The 17842-nt window shown below is 47.5% G+C and overlaps 1 protein-coding gene and 1 long non-coding RNA gene across 4 annotated transcripts; one reads left to right on the top strand and one right to left on the bottom strand.

The window, feature by feature from the left end:
* Window positions 1-2305: 2305 nt before the first annotated feature.
* On the bottom strand, window positions 2306-8477 carry LOC129060318 (uncharacterized). Its single transcript, XR_008526925.1, has 2 exons — window positions 7894-8477; window positions 2306-7794 (listed from the first exon to the last, which is right to left on the bottom strand). It is a non-coding gene; the product is annotated as an uncharacterized LOC129060318 (long non-coding RNA).
* Window positions 8478-8492: 15 nt separating this feature from the next.
* PPIA (peptidylprolyl isomerase A) lies at window positions 8493-14914 on the top strand. Of its 3 annotated transcripts, none has more exons than XM_024249303.3 (6): window positions 8493-8618; window positions 10582-10650; window positions 11084-11114; window positions 11230-11318; window positions 11540-11712; window positions 13101-13446. In XM_024249303.3, the coding sequence occupies exons 4-6, from the start codon at window positions 11310-11312 to the stop codon at window positions 13234-13236; spliced, it is 318 nt and encodes a 105-aa protein (XP_024105071.1). In that variant the 5' UTR covers window positions 8493-8618; window positions 10582-10650; window positions 11084-11114; window positions 11230-11309; the 3' UTR covers window positions 13237-13446.
* Window positions 14915-17842: the final 2928 nt, after the last annotated feature.

Genomic DNA, 17842 nt, shown 5'->3' with positions numbered 1-17842 from the left:
TGCCCTTCTTCCTTCTTTCCTGGTTTTCCTGTCCAATCCTTGGCACCTGTTGTGGCAGTTTTGTGTCCTGTGGCTTTCCTACGTAGAAAGACTATTCAGGGTTTATTATATGTTAACAACTGATATTTAATTCATTAAAGCTACAATTTTAATTAAAGCAATTTTTTTTTGTAGAGATGGGAGGGGTCTCACTATGTTGCCCAGACTGGTCTCAAACTCCTGGGCTCAAGCAGTCCTCCCACCTTGGTTTCCCAAAGTGCAAGGTTATGGGTGTGAGCCACTGTGCCCAGCCTAAACTACAATTTTGTTTTTTATTATTTTATTTTAAAAACATCAAGTTAGTAAAAAATAAACTACAATTTTAAAACCTACTTCTTTCCTGGGTTTTAAGTTTACCTTAGAAATAATATTAGTCTCTTTGTAAGTATAGCAAATTTGAACTCTTTGAACATATTTGCAAACTTTTTTTTTTTTTTTTTTTGAGACGGAGTCTCTCTCTCTCTCCTTGCTCAGGCTGGAGTGCAGTGGCAAGATCTTGGCTCACTCCAACCTCCGTCTCCCATGTTCAAATGATTCTCCTGCCTCAGCCTCCTCAGTAGCTGGGATTACAGGCGCCCGTCACCATGGCTGGCTAATTTTTGTATTTTTAGTAGAGATGGGGTTTCTCCATGTTGGCCAAGCTGGTCTTGAACTCCTGACCTCAGGTGATCCACCTCCCTCGGCCTCCCAAAGTGCCAGGATTACAGGAGTGAGCCACTGCACCCAGGCATCTTCTAACATTTTAAACTACATTTGTCAATGTAATAAATTTGATTTCCTATTAAAGTACTTAATTGTCCAAATTAACAAAGAAAACCTCCCTATTAAATAACTCTAATAAACTTTTAAATATGTTGAACTTAAAGTTATCTTAAATATTAAAATGCAGGCCAGGCACGGTGGCTCACATCTGTAATCCCAGCACCTTGGGAGGCTGAGGTGGGCAGATCATGTGAGGTTGGGAGTTCGAGACCAGCCTCACCAACATGGAGAAACCCTGTCTTTACTAAAAAATACAAAATTAGCTGGGCATGGTGGCGCATGCCTGTAATCCCAGCTACTGGGGAGGCTGAGGCAGGAGAATTGCTTGAACCCGGAAGGCGGAGGTTGCTGTGAGCTGAGATCGCGCCATTGCACTCCAGCCTGGACAACAAGAGTGAAACTCTGTCTCGAAAATAAATAAATAGGCCGGGCGTGGTGGCTCCTACCTGTAATCCCAGCACTTTCGGAGGCTGAGGCGGGCGGATCACGAGGTCAGGAAATGGAGACCATCCTTGCTAACACGGGGAAACCCTGTCTCTACTAAAAATACAAAAAATTAGCCGGGCGTGGTGGCGGGCGCCTGTGGTCCCAGCTACTCGGGAGGCTGAGGCAGGAGAATGGCGTGAACCCAGCAGGGAGAGCTTGCAGTGAGCTGAGATCGTGCCACTGCACTCCAGCCTGGGCGACAGAGCGAGACTCCATCTCAAAAAAAAAAAATAAAATACAATAAATAAATAAATAAATAAAAATGCAATAAGTTTTGTGATATTTCAATTAAAAATCACAAGTCTCAATCAACTTTTGCCCACATATGCGCTTACTGGGTGGGAACAGGGAGTTGCTAAATACAAGCACAGGCTTCTTTTGGAGTGAAAGAAAATTTCTATTACTAGATTGTGATGTTTGCACAATTCTGAATTTACTAAAAATTATTAAATTGTATTCTTAAAACAAGTGAATTTGAGGGTGTGTAAACAACACCTCAACAAAGCTGTTGAAAATGGATACATAAACCAAAGTGAGAAAAAACTACTATATGTTTTAATTAAAATTAAATAACTATCCCTTTTTAAATGGAATTATAGGTTGTTGCTGTAAAAAAACAAGTTCACTTAAGTATTACAACTCCTGAACACATGCCTAAGATATGCAACACACCTGCCTGATGTGTGTGACAGCTAGACTCTGGCCTGGCTGTGGACAGTGTCCTTTTGGCTGCCCCAGGTGCCTGCCATAGAAAGACCTCTATGCTTGAGGACAGCACAGACCTGTTTTCCTTCCACTCATTGTTCTTTCTCATTGTTCTTTCTCCATGCCCTCCCTGGGTGGAATGTGCAGGTCTCTTTTGCTTCTTCTTCTAAACGCTTTTATATTTGATGAAATCCTCATTTATATTAATATAAATGTCTTTTCTGGGCCAGGTGCTGTGACTCACACCTGTAATCTCAACAGTTTGGGAGGCCGAGGCAAGATTACTTGAGCCCGGGAGTTTGAGACCAGCCTGACAACACAGCAAATAATTTTTTTTTTTTTTAATTAACTGGTGTAGTGGTACATGCCTGTGGTCCTGGCTGCTCAGGAGGCTGAGGTGGGAGGATCAAAACTGCACTCCAGCCTGGGCAACAGGGTAAGACCCTGTTTCAAAAAGAAAAAAAAAAAAAAAGATTAATGTCTCTGACCATTTCTGTGCTTGATAGGCATTTAGGAATCTTTCATATACTTCAGGGCCTGCACAACTCTTAGGGCTAATAATGTGATACTATTTGAATTTGTTATTCCACATTGCTTTTCTGACTTCTGATCACTACTTAGTAGGTCCATTCTACTAAGAGCACCTTTGAGTTGCTCTCTGCCTCTGGATTTTTTATTGTATGAGACAAATAAACTCCTGTCTAAGCCAGTATTGATGAAGTTTTCTACTGCTTGCTAGAAAACTTGGTTGGCTTTTTTGTTTGTTTGTTTTGAGACAGTTTCGCTATGTTGCCCAGGCTGGAGTGCAGTGGCTCGATCTTGGCTCACTGCAACCTCAACCTTCCAGGTTTAAGAGATTCTCGTGCCTCAACCTCCCGAGTAGCTGGGAATACAGGTGCACACCACCACGCCCAGCTAATTTTTGTATTCTTAGTAGAGACAGAGTTTCACCATGTTGGCCAGGCTGGTCTTGAACTCCTGACCTCAGGTGATCCGACTGCCTCGGCCTCCCAAAGTGCTGGGATTACAGGTGTGAGCCACTGTGCCTGGCTGAGAACTTGGTTTAGAATCATCTGAGAATTTGAGCCATGGGAAAGGATGAGGTTCATCTTGGAGGGTATGTAAGGAAACAAAACAAGATCAAATGCTTAATTCTGACAGAGGAAAAATTTGTGAAAAAGTTAAAAGGGAAATGGTAAAGGAAACATGAGAGAAAAGTCAAAGCCATCAAGGAAAGGAAGCTTTCCAATCAAGGAGGTGATGAAACCTGTCTGATGCAGGCAGTGTCAGACCTGCAAAAAGCACCTGGGTTTGGTTTGTGGGCTGAGAGGTCACTGATAGTCTCAGCAGAAGTGGTTTCCATTCAGCCTGGAGAGCAGAGGCACCAAGCTAGGCCTTGGGCAAGAGGCACAAAGAAGACAAGTTACTACCCAAAGTCGTCTGTTTTCATAATTTTAAATACCCTAATTTTTTCCCTGGTTACCTTCTCTCTTGCTCAGGCACATTTTTGAGATAAGCATTTGTTTATAAGATGCTATATGATCAGAAGCTACAGTTGAGTTTCAGAGTTCTGCTTGCTGGCATGGAACACCTCCAGCTAGCCAGAACAGGGCACTGTTGAGTTCAGCTGGATTTGCTTTTGGTCTGATTCATCCAAATAAGGCATGGACAGCCCTACATTCCTGAGGTTCTGTGTCTGCTGATATTTTCCACAGTTAGACAGTCCCACTCAACAGATAATGTCAGAAAAGGAACCCCCAGAATATCAGCTCCCCCACTTAACAAACAAAACATGAACATTTGTATTCTTGAGTGTACATACCCCATGCCTGTGTAGATGAAATGACAAGAACTAGGACTTTGCTGTGACAATGCTGATGGTGACAAAAAGGCAGGACTTCAAATAGTAGCGAGAGGCAGGACAAGTCACAAGGATGTATTTATTTATTTATTTTGAGACGAAGTCTCAGTCTGTCACCCAGGCTAGAGTGCAGTGGCTCGATCTTGGCTCACTACAACCTCCGCCTCCCAGGTACAAGTGATTCCCCTGCCTTAGCCTCCCGAGCAGCTGGGACTACAAGAGCCCACCACCACACCAGGCTAATATTTGTATTTTTAGTAGAGACGGGATTTCGCCACGTTGGCCAGGCTGGTCTGGAACTCCTGACCTCAAGTGATCCACCTGCCTCTGCCTCCCAAAGTTCTGGGATTACAGGTATGAGCCACTGCACCCAGCCGGATGTATTTATTTTTATTTTTATTTTTGAGACAGGGTCTTGCTCTGTTACCCAGGCTGGAGTGTAGTGGCACCATCATGGCTCACTGCAGCCTCAACCTCCTGGGCTCAAGTGATCCTCCCATCTCAGCCTCCCGAGTAGCTGGGACTATAGGTATGCACCACCGTGCTTGGCTAATTTTTATTTTTAAAAATGTTTTGACCAGGCACAGTGGTTCATGCCTGTAATCCCAGCACTTTGGGAGGCTGAGGAAGGCGGATCACCTGAGGTCAGGAGTTCAAGACCAGCCTGACCAACATGATGAATCCTATCTCTACTAAAAATATAAAATTAGCTGGGTGTGGTGGTGCATGCCTGTAATCCCAGCTACTTGGGAGGCTGAGGCAGGAGAATTGCTTGAACCCAGGAGGTGGAGGTTGCAGTGAGCCAAGATCACGCCATTTATTGAACTCCAGCCTGGGCTTCAAGAGTGAAACTCACTCTGTCCTAAAAAATAAATAAATAAATAAATAAAAATAAAACAGGTCGGGCATGGTGGCTCACGCCTGTAATCCCAGCACTTTGGGAGGCCGAGGTGGATGGATCACCTGAGGTTGGGAGTTCAAGACCAGCCTGACCAACATGAGAAACCCCATCTTTACTAAAAATACAAAATTAGCCAGGAGTGATGGCGCATGCCTGTAATCCCAGCTACTTGTAAGGCTGAGGCAGGAGAATTGCTTGAACCCAGGAGGCGGAGGTTGCAGCGAGCCGAGATTAAGCCATTGCACTCCAGCCTGGGCAACAAGAGCAAAACTCTGTCTCAAACAAATAAAAATAAAAAATAAAAGAAAATATATATTTTTTTGTAGAAGCAGGCTTTCCCTCTGTTGCCCAGGCTGGTGTCGAACTCCTGGGCTCAACTGATCCTCCTGCCTTGGCCTCCCAAAGCACTGGCATTACAGGTGTGAGCCACCACGCCCAGCCTATTTATTATTCATTCATGCATTCATTTACTGTTTTTTTTTTTGAGATGGAATCTCACCCCATCCCCCAGACTGGAGTGCAGTGGTGCGATCTCGGCTCACTGCAACCTCCGCCTCCCAAGCTTAAGCGATTCTCCTGCCTCAGCTTCCTGAGTAGCTGGGATTACAGATGCGCACCACCATGCCCGGCTATTTTTTGTATTTTTAGTAGAGACGGGGTTTCACCATATTTGTCAGGCTGGTCTTGAACTCCTGACCTCATGATCCGCCTGCCTCAGTCTCCCAAAGTGCTGGGATTACAGGCGTGAGCCACTGTGCCCAGCCCTAATTTTTGTACTTTTTAGTAGAGATGGGTTTTCCCTGTATTGGCCAGGCTAGTCTTGAACTCCTGGCCTCAAGTGACCCACTTATCTCGGCCTCCCGAAGTGCTGCAATTACAGTGTGAGCCACCATGCCCAGCCCTGCCCAGTTAATTTTTGTATTTTTAGTAGAGATAGGGTTTCACTATGTTGTCCAAGCTGGTCTTGAACTCCTGACCTCAAATGATCCGCCCGCCTCTGCCTCCCAAAGTGCTAGGATTATAGGCATGAGCCACCTCACCCGGCCTCATTCATTTACTTCTTTGGAGGAGTTCCTAACTGCTCTAGATTTTAGGATGGAGAGAGAAATTGAAAGAATTTATGCCTGAAGGCCTTGGGCAATATTTTTCAGTGTCAGATGAGGACAAGTGGCTTCCTTAAGATCACAAAGCAAGAAGTGATGTGGAGTGGGGGGAAAAAAAGCAGTTTCCAGTTTGGCTTTGCTAACACTCATAAGCGATTATTCTGAACAAGAAGCCAGAGCCTTACTTTACACATCTGTAAAATGGGGATAATAGGATGGTGGTGAGAACAAAACAACATAGTCTAAATTTCCAACACAGGCTGAGCATGGCTGTTCACACCTGTAATGCTGGAACTTTGGGAGGCCAAGGTGGGAGAATCCTTTAAGCCCTGGAGTTTGAGACCAGCCCTGACAATTCAGCCAGAACCAGTTTCTGTAAAAAAATTTAAATTAGCTGGCACAGTGGCTTGTGCCTTTAGTCCCAGACATTTGGGAGGTTGAGGAGGGAGGAATGCTTCAGTCCAAGAGTTCGAGGTTACAGTGAGCTAGGATTGCACCACTGCACTCCAGACTAACCAACAGAGACCCTATCTCGAATAAATAAATTCCTAACACGTTGGCTCATGGTTATTAACAATGGCAAGAGGCCAGAAACTGTACTTCATCTATCAGATGAATTCTCATTTTTGTCTCACCATAACCCTATCCTGGTTGTTCAGATGAAGAAACTGAGTTTTAGAAACATTAAATAACATCCAGGTGCAGCAGCTCATGCCTATAATCCCAGCACTTTTGGGAGGCTGAGGCGGGAGGATCACTTGTGTCCAGGAGTTTGAGACCACCCTGGGCAATGTGGCGAAACCCCATCTTTACAAAACACACACACACACAAAATGAGCTGGGTGTGGGTGCACGCCTGTAGTCCCAGCTACTTGGGAGGCTAAGGTGGGACGCTCGCTTGAGCACGGGAAGGGGAGGTTGCAGTGAGCCGATAACACACCACTGCACTTCCAGCCTAGGTGAGAGTGAGACCTTGTCTCAAAAAAACAAAAAGAAACATTAAATAATATCCTTAATATTGCAACTTAAGTGACAGCCCAGGATATATCAATTCCCTTGTAAGGTTTTCTTAACAAAACACCAGTCACATAAGTGCATTTTATTTTATATTTTTGTTTATTTATTTGAAACGGAGTCTCTGTCTCCCAGGCTGGAGTGCACTGGCGCAATCTCTGCTCGCTGCAACCTCTACCTCCTAGGTTCCAGCGATTCTCCTGCCTCAGCCTCCCGAGGGGGTAGCTGGGACTACAGGTGCGCGCCACCATGCCCAGCTAATTTTGTATTTTTAGTAGAGATGGGGTTTCACCATGTTGTCCGGGCTAGTCTTGAACTCCTGACCTCAGGTGATCCTCCCGCCTCGGCCTCCCAAAGTGCTGGAATTACAGGCGTGATCCACCACACCCGGCCTATTTTTTGAGACAGGGTCACACTCCGTCGTCCCGGCTGGAATGCAGTGATGCGATCACCGCCCACTACAGCCTCGACCTCCGGGCTCAAGCAATCCTCCCCGCCCAGCCTCCTGAGTAGTGAGCGCCACCACGCCCAGCTAATTTTTTTTTTGTAGAGACGGCGTCTCTCTAAGATGCCCAGGCTGGTGGCAGGTGTCGAACTCCTAAGCTGAAGCGATCCTCCCCGGCCTTGGCCTCCCCGCCTCCTAAAGCGCCAGGTATGAGCCACCGCGCCTGGCCTACAAATGCATTTTAATGAAAGTATTATTAATGTCTTTGCCTGAAGAAATTCGCTTTTAAATTGTGGCTTATCTTTCACCCAAAAGTCAAAGCACAATTCAGCCCCGAGGCGGGGGCGGTAGGAGCTGGGCGGGGCAGGGGCAGGGAAAGACCAGGAGCAGAGATTCAAAAAGAATAAGAGGGCAAAATGTGCACAATGCATCTTCGCAGGTAAGAGCCTGGCCAGGCTCCTGTTTTAATGGCTTCCTCCTGAAGAAGATTCAAGCAGAGTGTAAGATATTTTCGGAAAGTAGGGCATTTTGAAAGCATTTCATAATCTCTCAAAACCGGAGACTGCTCCTGTCCCACCTCATTAGAGAAAACAGCGATGCTCAAAGGCAGCCTCCTTCCTGACATTGCTGGTAGGACGCGACGTGGTGATTGCCCGCGCGGAATGCGGACGCAAGTCTGCTCCTAGGTCTCGGGGACGCGCCATCCCCATTTCCGCTCGCGGAGGCGTAGGGTCCAGGCGCGGGACCCCAGTCGACCTTCACTGGCGGCGCGACCTTGAGGCCTGCGTTCGCCTCAGTTGCCCCCTCTGTGCAATGGGAAGACGCGCCTCATCGCTTGACAAAGGCCGAAGAGCTGCCGCGCTTCCGTCTCCCGCGTGCGCGCGCCATGCTGCCCACCATCGTTCCGCACTGACCGTCCCCCGTGCCCCGCGTCCCGTACTGCCGCCCCGCCCCGAGTCCCATGCCGCAGCCACCGCGACGGAGCCCGCGGGCGGGAACCTGCCTCCGCGCGTTAGCGCGCACGCGCGCCTCCCGTGTCGTCCCCACCAACGCCGGCTTCCGTCTATAAGCCAGATGCACTGTCACTCTGGCGAAGTAGCAGATGCGATTGGCCGGGACGGAGGCGCGAGACCGGGTTGCGGGCGGGGCCGAACATGGTATAAAAGGGGCGGGAGGCCAGGCTCGTGCCGCTTTGCAGACGCCGCCGCCGAGGAAAACCGCGTACTGTTAGCCATGGTCAACCCTACCGTGTTCTTCGACATTGCCGTCGACGGCGAGCCCTTGGGCCGCGTCTCCTTTGAGGTCGGGCGGGCAGCGGCATGCGGGAATGGGGCTCAGAAAGCGGGCCGGGGTCGGGGTGGGTGGTGGCGCCCCGAAGGCCCGGGCGCGGGGCGACCGTTCTTGAGGGGCGAGCGCGGGCGGGCGGCGGCGCCATTTCCTGACGAGGGGCCATTTTGGGAGGTCCGCGAGGCGCGGGGAGGAGGCCGGGGCGGCGGCGGACAAAGGCAGGCGGGGCGGCTGCGCGGCCGTTGGGGGAGGGGGTCCGCCCGCCCGCCTGCCTCATGTGGCCGCGCCCTGTCCTGTCCTGTCCGACGCACGTGCTCGGCGGCCGCGCTCAGGTCCTCGCCTTGAGAGTCGTTGGGCTCCGCCCTAGCTCGGCCTGGGCGCCGCAGACCGGTGCCAGAAGCGCGCTCGCGGGGGCTTACGACCGCCTTTCTGGGAAGCTGTCCCCTGGCAGGCATGGGTGCTTTACATCCTGAGCTGGGAAGCTGTTTGCTTGAAGGTTTTTCTCAAGGATCGAGGTGCGGTGTGAGCCCGTCCATGCTCAGTCCTGTAGATCCCGGGAGGCCATGTTATAAAAGGAGACTTGCTGGGATGTGACGGGTTGCCACTTGAAATACCTTCCATTTGGATAAAGTAGGAATATTTATGCATGTGCCCCAAACGTCCCTCCGTGTCCCCCACCCCCAAGCGGAAATGTGAAAATGGGCCTTGCCTTTGCTGGTGCCCAAGGACCGCCTTCCACTGCAGTGACGGCGCTGGCGGGGGAGGCGCTCTTGAGCCCCTCCCGATTGTCCCTCTGCCTAGCAAGCAAGTTGCTACTGGCCACAAGGTAGGCCTCTTCCGACCAAGGTGGATTACCAGCGATTACCTAATTAGTTTTGAGAGCGTTAAATGAGTTCTTAAAGATCAGGTGTAATTACAGCATAATATCTAAACTTGGCGCGTGTCTTAAAAGTTAAATATTGAGTGCGATTCCGTTCCAGTTAACATGGATAGACCTTAGGGAGTAGCGAAATAGGATGTTAGTGGTTTTATTCCTTTAAACCACATCTCAATAGGCCACCAATGGCTAGTTTGGGATCTTATTCCGAAAATAGATTCATCCTCATTAAGTCTTCGTGAGGACAGGGCGGTTTCCTTGTTGCCTACCCTGTCCATAGTGCCTGGCACATAGTAGGCACTGAAACACTGCATGTTAATCCACACCCCACCCCACCTATGACTGTAGTCAAAGCTGGTAAGCGACAAGGGCTTTCGTGGAAACTTGGCCTGACCTAATGTTGGGCATCAGGTTACCCAGAGAGCTTGAGGGAAATGAGAAAGGACTTGCAGGTCTTGATGAGAATGGAGGGGTAAGTGCCAATTAGGGCTTTGGCTTTAGCGAAAGTCTGAAAGGGAAGCCATAGTAACTTAAATGTACCGACTACACAGCTTTGAGAAAAGCTGATGTTTTAGAAAGACCATACATTCTAGGTACAAATACCTAAAAACTAAAAAATAAGTACGTTGGCCAGGCAGGCGCATCACGAAGTCAGGAGATCGAGACCATCCTGGCCAACATGGTGAAACCCCACCTCTATTAAAAATACAAAAATTAGCTGGGCGTGGTGGCGCTTGCCTGTAATCTCAGCTACTCTAGAGGCTGAGGCAGGAGAATCGCTTGAACCCTGGAGGCGGAGGTTGCAGTGAGCCGAGATCGAGCCACTGCACTCCAGCCTGGCGACAGCGAGACTCTGTCTCAAAGAAAAAAAATAATAAGTACATTGCTGTAAGAGAAATGCACACGGATACTAATAGTTAATTCAGTCACATCTGTGAAATAGCTTATAAAATGCTACTTTTAAACAAGCTTTTTATGAAAGGGCTTGTAAATGTTTATGGTATTTAAGCTACCTCTCTAACCATAATGTATTATACATTCAAGAAAGGTTCAAAACCAGATATACTAGAAACCAATCTTTATTTTTTACCCCACTACTAGGTGTAAGGGGCCTGGAAACCAAGAAGTGACTGCTCATCTAATCCATAAAGCTATGTTAACAGATTGGAGGTAGTAGCATTTTCATTACAAGTGACTAAAAGAACAGCTGTTTACCCCTGATGGTGCAGCAGTGCTTGCTTTTCCTTAGAATTTTGCATTGTAGGTTCTAGCTCAAGTTGGGGGGTGGTGATAGACATTTAAGAAGCCATATATCTTTTCAGAAGTAGGTATGATGTACTAAAAGTTTGAGACACTTTCTAGAAGTCTCACTATTTAAGTTATGACTAGTTCTGGATTTTTGGCATGTCTTTGGGTTTCATGTTTCTTAACCCAACTACCTGCAGGGCCTTACGGCTGTCAGGAGCAGTTCTTGGGATTTAAAGTAATTACTGAAGAAGTATTCTGGTGAGAAAATGAATTTATGACTCAGAAGCCCCTTAAAGACAGGGGTACTAAGCAACAAAGTAAGCAGATGTTAATTAACTGTAATTTTCTCTTACAGCTGTTTGCAGATAAGGTCCCAAAGACAGCAGGTTGGTCCATTTTCTAAGTTTAACAAAGATGTTCCAATTGTGACAGTTTGTGTGTGTGTGTATATATATATTTTTTTATGTATGTTTATATGTGTTTAATTTTTTTTTTAAACAGAAAATTTTCGTGCTCTGAGCACTGGAGAGAAAGGATTTGGTTATAAGGGTTCCTGCTTTCACAGAATTATTCCAGGGTTTATGTGTCAGGTATGAAATTTACTGAATTTTATTTTATTTGGGTTGCTCCCTTCATTTGGGATTGAGCCAGAATATTTCAGGATACACATATCTGAACTGTTACTCTACCATTTCGGTTCTATTTAACCCTTCTATTCAGTTTGAACTTGGGTTTAAAGTTTGAACCTTGCAGATTTGGCACACTTTATGGTTATGTTGTCAGAAGTGACATTTTTCCTATATGTTGACAGGGTGGTGACTTCACACGCCATAATGGCACTGGTGGCAAGTCCATCTATGGGGAGAAATTTGAAGATGAGAACTTCATCCTAAAGCATACAGGTCCTGGCATCTTGTCCATGGCAAATGCTGGACCCAACACAAATGGTTCCCAGTTTTTCATCTGCACTGCCAAGACTGAGTGGTAAGGGTACAACATGGCACACTAACCACCTGACTAAATGAAAAGTTGCCCTGGGGGGAACGGAACAAACACTACTTGTTTTCTTCAACCTTTCCTTCCACAGACTTTTTCATCCCTAAGATACTAGAAGAAGAGCATACATAGCAACAAATACAGCCAATGTGATACAGAATGTCAGATACTATAATAGAAATAGGGCCCTTAGCTGGGTGGTTGAATTAGGTGCTACTTTTTTGAGATGGAGTTTTGCTCTGTTGCCCAGGTTGGAGTGCAGTGGCACAATCCGGGCTCACTGCAACCTCTGCCTCCTGGGTTCAAGCGATTCTCCTGCCTTGGCCTCCTGAGTAGCTGAGAATACAGATGTGTGCCAGCATGCCTGGCTAATTTTTTGTATTTTTGTGGAGACGGGGTTTCATCATGTTGGCCAAGCTGGTCTTGAACTCATGACTACTTACCTGCCTTGGCCTCCCAAAGTGCTGGGGTTTCAGGCATGAGCCACTGCGCCCAACCAATTAAGTGCTTTTTTTCCCCCCCAGACTGGATCTCGCTCTTATCTCCCAGGCTGGAGTGCATTCGTGCCATCAGCTCACTGCAACCTCCTCCCGGGTTCAAGCAATTCTTCTGCCTCAGCCTCCCAAGTAGCTGGGACTATAGGCATGCACCACTCCCAGCTAAATTTTGTATTATTAGTAGAGCGGGATTTACCATGTTGTCCAGGCTGGTCTCAAGTGATCTGCCCACCTTGACTCTCCAAAGTGCTGGGATTACAGGCATGAGCCACTGTGCCCGGCCAATTAATTGCTACTTTTGTGTTACTACTTTTTGTGTTACATGTGGTTGGTTGGGTTTTTTGTTTCTTTGGGGTTTCTTTGTTTTGTTTTTGTTTGTTTGGGGAGGCGGGGGCGCAATTTATTCTATATGTGTAACTTTTGAGACGGAATTTCGCTCTGTCACCCAGGCTGGAGTGCAGTGGTGCGATCTCGGCTCACTGCAAGCTCCGCCTTCCAGGTTCACGCCATTCTCTTGCCTCAGCCTCCCGAGTAGCTGGGACTACAGGTGCCCACCACCATGCCTGGCTAATTTTTTGTATTTTTAGTAGAGACGGGGTTTCACGGTGTTAGCCAGGATGGTCTCGATCTCCTGACCTTGTGATCCGCTCGCCTTGTCCTTCCAAAGTGCTGGGATTACAGGTGTGAGCCACCACGCCCGGCCTATATGTGTAACTCTTTAATGGTAATTGGAGAATCATGTTTAATGACATTTAGTACTAAAGGCTTCAGTTAAAAAAAAAAAAAAAAAAGCAAGCTACCTTTCTCGTCTTGGTTCATGACACATGGAGGCTGCTTGTTTGTGGTCGCCAGTCATAGTGATTGTTCTTCCCTTTCAAGGTTGGATGGCAAGCATGTGGTCTTTGGCAAAGTGAAAGAAGGCATGAATATTGTGGAGGCCATGGAGCGCTTTGGGTCCAGGAATGGCAAGACCAGCAAGAAGATCACCATTGCTGACTGTGGACAACTTGAATAAATTTGACTTGTGTTTTATCTTAACCACCAGACCATTCCTTCCGTAGCTCAGGAGAGCACCCCTCCACCCCATTTGCTCGCAGTATCCTAGAATCTTTGTGCTCTCGCTGCAGTTCCCTTTGGGTTCCATGTTTTCCTTGTTCCTCCCATGCCTAGCTGGATTGCAGAGTTAAGTTTATGATTATGAAATAAAAACTAAATAACAATCGTCTGTCCTCGTTTGAGTTAGAGTGTTGATGTAGGCTTTATTTTAAGCAGTAATGGGTTACTTCTGAAACATCACTTGTTAGCTTAATTCTACACAGTACTTAGATTTTTTTTACTTTCCAGTCCCAGGAAGTGTCAATGTTTGTTGAGTGGAATATTGAAAATGTAGGCAGCAACTGGGCATGGTGGCTCACTGTAATGTATTACCTGAAGCAGAAGACCACCTGAGGGTAGGAGTCAAGATCAGCCTGGGCAACATAGTGAGACACTCTCTACAAAAAATAATTAGCCTGGCCTGGTGGTGCATGCCTAGTCCTAGCTGATCTGGAGGCTGACGTGGGAGGATTGCTTGAGCCTAGAGTGAGCTATTATGCCACTGTACAGCCTGGGTGTCACAGATCTTGTCTCAAAGGTAGGCAGAGGCAGGAAAAGCAAGGAGTCAGAAATAAGAGGTTGGATCAGTGTGCAGTGCATGCATTTAGAGGTGTTCAAGATGACTAATGTCAAAAATTGAAAACATCTGTTGCGGTTCTTTTTTTTTTTCTGGAATGCAGTGGTGCAATCTCGGCTCACTGTAGCCTCCGCCTCTTGGATTCAAGTGATTCTAGTGCCTCAGCCTCCTGAGTAGCTGGGATTATGGGCGTGTGCCACCATGCCCAGCTAATTTTTGTATTTTTAGTACAGATGGGGTTTCATCATTTTGACCAGGCTGGTCTCAAACTCTTGACCTCAGCTGATGTGCCTGCCTTGGCCTCCCAAACTGCTGAGATTACAGATGTGAGCCACCGCACCCTACCTCATTTTCTGTAACAAAGCTAAGCTTGAACACTGTTGTTCTTGAGGGAAGCATATTGGGCTTTAGTCTGTAGGTCAAGTTTATACATCTTAATTATGGTGGAATTCCTATGTAGAGTCTAAAAAGCCAGGTACTTGGTGCTACAGTCAGTCTCCCTGCAGAAGGTTAAGGCGCAGACTGCCTGCAGTGAGGAGGTACTGCTTCTAGCATATAGACTCCCTAGCTTGGGTTATGGAGACTTTGAGGTTTTGCAAACCTGACCGGTTTAAGTCATAAGATCTGGTCAAAGGGATACCCTTCCCACTAAGGACTTGGTTTCTCATTAAATTATATGTACAGTGCTTGCTGGCAGTTAGATGTATAGGTTTAACAGTACATGTCAGGACAATCTAAGCTGAGAAAACCCCTTCACTGCCCACCTTAACAGACCTCTAGGGTTCTTAACCCAGCAATCAAGTTTGCCTATCCTAGAGGTGTCAGATTTGATCATTTGGTGTGTTGGGCAATTTTTGTTTTACTGTCTGGTTCCTTCTGCGTGAATTACCACCACCACCACTTGTGCATCTCAGTCTTGTATGTTGTCTGGTTACGTATTCCCTGGGTGATACCATTCAATGTCTTAATGCACTTGTGGCTCAGACCTGAGTGCAAGGTGGAAATAAACATCTTTTCATTATCCCTAGTATTTCCTTATTCTATTAATTAACAATAGCCTCACCACATCAAGTCATTAACTGCTTTTATTCATCCAAGTATTTAACTTTTTTTTTCTTTTTTATTTGAGACAGTTTGGCTCTTGTTGCCCAGGCTGGAGTGCAATGGCACCATCTCTGTTCACTGCATCCTCTGCCTCCCAGGTTCAAACGATTCTCCTGTCTCAGCCTCCAGAGTAGCTGGGATTACAGGTGTACGCCACCACACCCAGCTAATTTTTTGTATTTTTAGTAGAGTAGGGGTTTACCATGTTGGCCAGGCTGGTCTCGAACAGACCTCAGGCAATCCACCCACCTCAGCCTCCCAAAGTGCTAGGATTTCAGGCATGAGCCACCGCGTCCGGCCCCATCTCTTTTTTTTTTTTTTTAATTTCTCCAGTGCCTAGCATGATCCCTGACATCTGGTATTAGAGTTCAGTACTTGGGCCAGGCCTTGGTAATCCCAGCACTTTGGGAGGCCAAGGCAGGCAGATTACCTGAGGTCAGTAGTTTGAGACCAGCCTGGCCAACATAGAGAAACCCCATCTATTAAATATGCAAAAATTATATGGTCATAGTGGTGCATTTCTGTAATCCCAGCTACTTGGGAGGCTGAGGCAGGAGAACTGCTTGAACCCAGAAAACAGTGAGCCAAGATCATGCCACTGCACTCCAGCCTGGGAGACAGAATATGAGAGACTGTCTCAAAAGAAAAAATAAAATAAAAGATGGGTCCAGTTGTGGTGGCTCATACCTGTAATCCCGGCACTTTGGGAGGCCAAGGCCTGAGGACTTTGAGCCAAGGAGTTTGAGACCAGCCTGGGCAATATAGGGGGACCCTGATTCTACAAATAAGAAAATAAGCTGGGATGCCAGGCGTGGTGGCTCACGCCTGTAATCCCAGCACTTTGGGAGGCCGAGGTGGACGGATCACCTGAGGTCAGGAGTTTGAGACCAGCCTGGCCAACATGGTGAAACCTCATCTCAACTAAAAATACAAAAATTAGCCAGGCATAGTGGCAGTCACCTGTAATCCTAGCTACTTGGTAGGCTGAGGCAGGAGAATCGTTGAACCCAGGAGGCGGAGGTTGCGGTGAGCTGAGATCGGGCCATTGCACTCCAGCCTGGGGGACAAGAGTGAGACTTCATCTCAAAAAAGAAAGCTGGATGTGGATGCATATGCCTGTGGTCCTAGCTACTCAGGTGTCTGAGATGGGAGGATCCCTTGAGCCTGGGAGGTCGAGGCTGCAGTGAGCTGTGGTAGCACTCCAGCTGGGTGACAGAGCAAGACCTAGTATCAAAAAAAATGTCTTGCTATGTTGTCCAGGTTAGTCTTAAAAACTGGCCTCGGCCGGGTGCGGTGTCTCACGCTTGTAATCCCAGCACTTTGGGAGGCTGAGGTGAGCGGGTCACGGGGTCAGGAGATGGAGACCATCCTGGCTAACACAGTGAAACCCCGTCTCTACTAAAAATACAAAAAATTAGCCGGGCGTGGTGACGGGCGCCTGTAGTCCCAGCTACCTCGGAGGCTGAGACAGGAGAATGGTGTGAACCTGGGAGGTGGAGCTTGCAGTGAGCCAAGATCACGCCACTGCACTCCAGCCTGGGTGACAGAGCGAGCCTGTCTCAAAAAGAAAAAAACAAAAAACTGGCCTCAAGCAATCCTCCCGCCTCCATTTCCCAATGTGCTGGGGTTACAGGTGTGAGCCACCATGCCCAACCACTGGGAAGATAACTATGTGCCAAAGTAGACAATTTCCTCCCTCAACAGACCTTTTGAAAGGAAGGTCGGGCCAGGCACGGTGGCTCATGCCTGTAATCCCAGCACTTTGGGAGGCCAAGTCGGGTGGATCACCTGAGGTCAGGAGTTAGCGACCAGCCTGACCAACATGGTGAAACTACGTCTCTACTAAAAATACAAAAAATTAGCCGGTAATCCCAGCTACTGGGGATGTGGACATTGCAGTGAGCAGAGATCGCACCATTGCACTCCAGCCTGGGCAAAAGAGCAAAATGCCGTCTCAAAAAAAAGAAAAAGGAGGGTGAGTCACATGCCAAGTTGGTATCGTGTCATCAGCATGTGTAGTAAGATTTGATCTGGTCAGAAAGGTCTCAAATGGCTACCCTGAGAAAGACGTGGAGCTTGGAATAAAGGTAACCAGGAAAACCCATCATTTTTCTGCTGGTTGGAGGCTCTCATGGAAACCCTTAGGAAACTTACAAGCTGAGAGGCGGGAGTTTGCCTAGACCACACTGTGAGTTTGCTGTATATATCCATGCCTTACACAGTGAATAAGAAGATACTCGGGGCCGGGCTCGGTGGCTCATACCTGTAATCCCAACACTTTGGGAGGCTGAGGCGGGTGGATCACCTGAGTAAAGGAATTCGAGACCAGCCTGACCAACATGGTGAAACCCCGTCTCTACTGAAAATACAAAAATTAGCCAGGCATGGTGGCACGCGCCTGTAATCCCAGCTACTTAGGAGGCTTGAGGCAGGAGAATCGCTTGAACCTGGGAGGTGGAAGTTGCAGTGAGCCAAAATTGGCCCCATTGCACTCCAGCCCGGATGACAGAGTGGGAGTCCATCTCAAAAAAAAAAAAAAAAAAAAAGATACTTGGCCCAGCATGGTGGCTCACGCCTGTAATCCTAACACTTTGGAAAGCTGAGGCAGGCAGATCACCCGAGATCAGGAGTTTGAGACCACCCTGGACAACATGGTGAAACCCCGTCTCTACTAAAAATACAAAAATTAGCTGGGCGTGGTGGCATGCGCCTGTAATCCCAGCTACTTGGGAGGCAGAGGCACGAGAATCACTTGAACCCGGGAGGCGGAGGTTGCAGTGAGCAGAGATTGTGCCACTGCACTCCAGACTGGGTGACAGATCAAGACTCCAGCTCAAAAAAAAAA

The sequence above is a fragment of the Pongo abelii genome, chromosome 6, assembly GCF_028885655.2.
Source record: "Pongo abelii isolate AG06213 chromosome 6, NHGRI_mPonAbe1-v2.0_pri, whole genome shotgun sequence".
NCBI classification, from domain to species: Eukaryota; Metazoa; Chordata; class Mammalia; order Primates; family Hominidae; genus Pongo; species Pongo abelii.
The sequence above is the reverse complement of the archived record's forward strand: the minus strand, read 5'-3'. Positions and strand labels throughout refer to the sequence as shown.

Excerpts from the sequence above, each read along its gene's own strand:
- PPIA (XM_024249303.3), top strand. Across the intron at positions 11,713-13,100 it reads TGCACTGCCAAGACTGAGTG|GTTGGATGGCAAGCATGTGG; the intron begins GTAAGGGTACAA and ends TTCCCTTTCAAG.